This window comes from Nanorana parkeri, unplaced genomic scaffold (genome assembly GCF_000935625.1).
Source record: "Nanorana parkeri isolate BGI_ZX_2015 unplaced genomic scaffold, ASM93562v1 scaffold1111, whole genome shotgun sequence".
Lineage (NCBI taxonomy): Eukaryota > Metazoa > Chordata > Amphibia > Anura > Dicroglossidae > Nanorana > Nanorana parkeri.
Genome location: NW_017307379.1, coordinates 361,009 through 367,008, shown reverse-complemented (window position 1 = coordinate 367,008; position 6,000 = coordinate 361,009). Strand labels below are relative to the sequence as shown.

The 6,000-nt window shown below is 46.4% G+C and overlaps 1 protein-coding gene across 1 annotated transcript in view; it reads right to left on the bottom strand.

Annotated features, from left to right (window-relative positions):
* AGBL3 (ATP/GTP binding protein like 3) overlaps positions 1-6,000 on the bottom strand; it is a 78,041-nt gene that overhangs the window by 19,404 nt on the left and 52,637 nt on the right. The window contains exon 8 of the mRNA XM_018567882.1: positions 1,598-1,763. Coding sequence (XP_018423384.1) covers positions 1,598-1,763 — 166 coding nt within the window. The remainder of the gene's footprint in view (positions 1-1,597; positions 1,764-6,000) is intronic.

Genomic DNA, 6,000 nt, shown 5'->3' with positions numbered 1-6,000 from the left:
CGCAGGGGTCAGACCTGTGTCCCTCATAGAGCTAGGTTTCACAATAAGTACAAACATTCTATCTTCCTTTTCGTCAATTGAGGAACACAACAATTCAGATACAGTCAGAAGATCTTAAAGCAATCAAACTGAGGAGTGGGCAACAGCCACTGACAGGCCCAAAACATGGGACTGGGTACGGTCAGCAACTCAGAATCACATGAAGACCGGATTCTGAACTAGATGAGAAAAAGCTGCCAGAGACCAAAGGGAGAACACAAAAGGATCAACCGGATCCTTAAAACCAGGATAGAGGAGATGACTGCTAGAGGAGAACTCCGGGCTTGAACCAGCGAGAGGCCACCAAAACAGGTGGAAGAACATGACCTGATTTTTTTTTTGCTAACAAAATAATGCATTTTTAGTTATTTTACTGTTTTTAAGCAATCATTTTTATCTTTATCAATTTTAGTTTTTGCTCTAACGCCACACATGCACGCACGCACAGTGCCATTTGCAGGCTGGAGATGTTTGTTTGCAAACTTCCAGTGACCAACGTGATTGACTGTCCTGGTGATCACATGACGGGGAACCATAATGACATGTTCCCGATCATTAGTCTAAAGTGGGCTGCGTAATCTCAACATGCAAATCCCATCATGCATCTGTCTCTAGAAGTCATACCTGTAGATTTGAGAATTTTGCATTGCCTCATGGGATTTAAAATTCCAGTTGGAGGGCCAGAGTTTGTCCACCCTGGTCCAAAGGTGGCCATACACTTTACAACCATCGCACGACTTTTGCTGTGCGATGGTTGTAAGGTGATTAAAATTTCATCATACTTGCGATCATTTTCATCATACTTGCGATCATCGCAAGTCCTCCCCGCTGAGGGGAGGGCTTACAGATGATTGCAATGGTGAGCGGGCAGTGTGCGTCTGCGCACCTCGACCCGTGCGGCTTTCGTCTTGCAATCGCGCTACCAACCCGCCGAAAATCGTATGATTTTCAGCGGAATTTCTAGTGTGCTCGTAAGACGAAAGTCGTGCGACCTTACAGAATATGCGGTCACACGCTGCCCATACACCTGACGATTATCGTACGATAATCGTCAGGTGTATGGCCGGCTTAAAGCTTGCAGATGTCAGTAACAGTGTGGTTACAGAAGCTTGCACAGCTGCGTGCTCTTAGTTCATTGTTGCAATGTAGATTGCTGTTTTCCAGCACAGGGAGATGTGTTTGAGAACATTAGTCTACAGATTGCAGGTGGTTTAACTTGCCAAGTGCCAGGAAGGAAGATGTGGTGCACCTGGCTTAATACAGTCTCCTTATTGGTACATCTGAATCAACACAGCTTGTAGCATCCATTGCTCCTCCCCACCCTAGGTGGGTTCATTCTCCAACCGGGTAACTTGGACGAATGGCCAGAATGGGACTGCAAGGTCTAAAAAGGTGTTGGAACTGCTTTTGTATTTATGTATCTGGAACCTTACATACTACAAAGAGACAGTCACGAATCGCTGTGTGTGTGTATAAAATGTACAAGGGGGTAATAACATGTGTGTGTCTTCCTATTGCAGTTTACCACCTGAGCACCATTAGGCAATTCAAGAGTTACCTTGTCAGGAGAGTTCTTGCCGAGCATGAAGGGAAATAAACGCTCGCACAGACGTCTGCCGCCATTTTGGACACCTCTGCTTTTACATCCGTACATGAAAACATTATGCTTCCTGCTGTGTCCGTGCAGGTCACAATACAGCAGTATCTCCCGCTCTTCCATCACTCTATGACAGGAACAGGACAAAGTACGTCAGATATATTACAGTCGTGGCATCGGAATACCACTGAATCTGGTTCTGGCTAACTCGATTTTCCAAGCAGTCCTCCACATTTTGATTATTTCCAACAATTGAATTTACAAAACACCATGATGAGTTGGGATGGGTAGCCTTGCTCAACACAGTCTCTACCCATAGACAAGGCAGTTTGCCTTGTGTCCCATGCTGTCAACTTGTTGATGTGTTTTCCTTAGACATGAACTTAAAGCTGCACTCCAGGCAAGCATCTAAATACAGTGTTAAAAAACATATGCCAATTGTTTTACCTGCCAAAGAATTTAGAGCCTTGGAGACCTGTGTGTTGCAGCAACATGTACCCTGTACACATGCAGTCTCCATTGGAATCCCGAGGGTGACAACATATAAGCACAACTGGGAGAGGGGGGAAAAACACCACAAAAAGGTCTGAAGGTGCCTTTTATATTCTATTCAGCTAGTATTAGCTTTGTGATCCAAGACGTATAGCTGGAATGAAACTTAGAGGCACTGGGTCAGTAGGCGGTGACCTCATTTTCACAAAATTGGATGTGATGTGTCACCATCACACCAACAAGCTTGTTTCAAAGTGAAAAGCTCTTTGTTTTGTATGAACACATAGTAAAGCAACATTTTGGGACCATGCAGGGACCATTCCTCAGCCATTTTGGCCAAAAAAACATTACTAGCAAGTGGTTCTGCATTGTACCTGAGGATGTTGATGCTATGCCCCCATACAGGTACCGCCGGAGACTGGTGGAAAGCACCAGCTGTCAAAGGAGTGGTGAATAAGGTAAACATTTTTCTACAGCCTCCACTATACAAAACAACCTTGCTATCCCAGGGAAGGGCGGCACAAAACCGTACCAATTTATGTTCAGTAACAAATGCCATTATGATATTGAAGGAAAAGCATCGCTGTAGACTTCATTCTCATGTACAAGTTAATTATATATATTTCCGGCTAAGATTCACTTTAAGCACATTACATTGCAGAAATGGTTAGCCAACAGTAATATTTCGTTTTCCCCGAGTCAGCACTAAATGCATTAAGCGTAATATGTTCGATATAGATCTGCCAGCCAAAGATATTTTTACCAGATGATAACTGTGCAAGTTGTAATGCAAAGCTGGGGAAAAAGACTGCGCTCCTTATTACAATCAATTCTGTCTGTTGTATCAGACTAAATAGGCCCATTATCTGCCTGTGGACTTCTCATTTCCCTGAAGCCTGGAAACAGCTCTGGTTTTAAAGGCGACCGGTGTGGATTCTCACTGATAGATTTACACAGTTGCATAGTTATATATTTACATACAGAGTTACACAGATAGAAAAATACACACGCATGGCGACTAACCAGAGACAAAATTAAAAGATATCCCAGCTTAGCTCCCTGTGGAAGATCATCCCTCTAACCTAACCACCCCCCCTCTTCTTTTTTTTTTATATACTTACCTTTTTCCAAAGTCTTTTGGTTTAGGTGGGTCATGTGATGCGCTGGGCCCCCTTCCTCTTTAGTCATCTTGCAGTACACAGTCCTTCAGATGCAGGGAATTGGCACTCACTTTCTGCATCATTAGGAGGCAGGCTCAACACTTGGACCCTTTTCTTCAAGTGAAAACTAAACAAACACTCTAGTGGCACGAGGCAATTGTTTTTTGGAGAGTAAAAAAAGAGAGCGAAGAGAGACAGCCAGGAGAGAGAGGAGAGACAGCCAGGAGAGAGCATGGAGAGACAGTGAGGGAAGACAGCCAGGAGAGAGGAGACACAGCCAGGAGAGAGTGAGGAGAGATGGGCCAGAGAGAGAGAGACCGCCAGGAGAGAGAGCGAGGAGAGACAGCTAGGAGAGAGAGGAGATAGCTAGGAGAGAGAAGAGATAGCCAGGGAAGAGAGAAGAGAGACAGCCAGAAGAGAGAGGAGAGACAGCCAGGAGAGAGAGTGAGAAGAGACAGCCAGGAGAGAGAAGAGATAGCCAGGGGAGAGAGAAGAGAGACAGCCAGAAGGGAGAGGAGAGACAGCCAGGAGAGAGAGCGAGGAGAGACAGCCAGGAGAGAGAGGAGATAGCTAGGAGAGGGAAGAGATAGCCAGGGGAGAGAGAAGAGAGACAGTCAGGAGAGAGAAGAGATAGCCAGGAGAGAAAGCGAGGAAAGACAGCCATGAGAGAGAGTGAGAAGAGACATCCAGGAGAGAGAAGAGATAGCCAGGGGTGAGAGAAGAGAGACAGGCAGGAGAGAGAGGAGAGGCAGCCAGGAGAGAGAGGAGAGACAGCCAGAAGAGGAGAGACAGCCAGGAGAGAGAGAGCGCGAGGAGAGACAGCCAGAAGAGAGAAGAGATAGCCAGGGGAGAGAGAAGAGAGACAGCCAGAAGGGAGAGGAGAGACAGCCAGGAGAGAGAGTGAGAAGAGACAGCCAGGGGAGAGAGAAGAGAGACAGTCAGGAGAGAGAGAGGAGAGGCAGCCAGGAGAGAGAAGAGATAGCCAGGAGAAAAGTGAGGAAAGACAGCCACGAGAGAGAGTGAGAAGAGACAGCCAGGAGAGAGAAGAGATAGCCAGGGGAGAGAGAAGAGAGATAGGCAGGAGAGAGAGGAGAGGCAGCCAGAAGAGGAGAGACAGCCAGGAGAGAGAGAGCGTGAGGAGAGACAGCCAGAAGAGATAGCCAGGGGAGAGAGAAGAGAGACAGCCAGGAGAGAGAGGAGAGACAGCCAGGAGAGATCATGGAGAGACAGTCAGAGAAGACAGCCAGAAGAGAGGAGACACAGCCAGGAGAGAGTGAGGAGAGATGGCCCAGAGAGGGAGAGAGCGAGAAGAGAGACAGCTAGGAGAGAGAGCGAGAAGAGACAGCCAAAAGAGAGCGTGAGGAGAGACAGCCAGGAGAGAGAGTGAGGAAAGACAGCCAGGAGAGAGTAATGAGAGACAGCCACAAGAGTGAGGAGAGACAGCCAGGAGAGAGTAAGGAGAGATAGACAAAAGGAGAGAGTGAGGAGAGAATGCCACTGAAGAACTTGGTACATGGACCAAAGTAAAAACTGACTGTCACAATGTCATTAATGAGAACATGTTTGGGGGACAATAAGGGTGGGGAGAGAGAGAGAGGGAGGGAGAGAGAGAACATCAGAGTGCAGTCCTCAAGCATACTTAGTGATAAGTAGACCTTCCGCAGCTGAGCTGCAGACCCGTCCTGTGTAAGGCACGCGGCTGTTTAAAACCAGGAAGATCTGGGCCCCCTGGTTGCCCCTGTCTGCCTGACATCTTGTGTCCGGATTTTAGCTGCCATGAAACCCGGACACAGTATTCAAATCCCATACTGTCCTGGTCAATCCCGGACAGGTGGCAACCCTAGGAGACCCATGAAGTCCTGCAGTCAAAGTATTTCCTTAGTCTTCTGGGGTTAAATGAATCTGGGACACATTCAGCCTGGTAGAGCGTGGGCATGTTTTGATAAGCAGAACCAACCAGATATGTATAAACATATGATTGTCATTACACAGTGATTTATGCGGGGCCCTGTAGTTAGTTGTCCTGGGTTTTATGGGGGACGTTTTGTTTTTCAATGTAGATTTGTAAATGAATTCTTTTGTACATCTAGATATAAACTTGGTTCATAAGTGGTCAGTATTGAACATATCTCCCCTCCGGAGAATGATCACTAGTGGGAATTACAGGTTTTTCTTTCTAAATCTCTTTCTGACAGACTCGCCTGCTTAGCATTCACTCTCAGCAAATGCACTGGTCTGACTCATCTCAGCATTTACAGAAAAGAAGCAGGTACATGAGGTTTACAATGCATACAGCTGACCTGGAGAGGATTTATTTTATTTGCACAAAAGTGGAGCTTACACCAGGGATAAGCAACCTTGGCACTCCAGCTGTCCCATGTTGCATGGCAAGACTCTGACAAGGCAAAGGCATTATGGGATTTGTAGTTTCACTACAGGTGGAGTGCTTCAAGTCGCCCACCCTTGGCTAACACCCTAAAAAAAGCAGCTGAATTGCCCACGTTGACCACCAAAGAAACCACTAGAGGGCACCAAAAATCAAGGTACGGTATAAAGCACGCACAGTATTTTGGCACTGCAGTTATGAAGAAAAAAATAAGACTTTTTTTGTTTGTTATTGGCCAGACCTTATCAGATAATATAGGCTACGCTGTGATAAATGCCAGCCGACTTCAAAATGACTGACAGCGGCAGACAGACCATTAAAGCTAA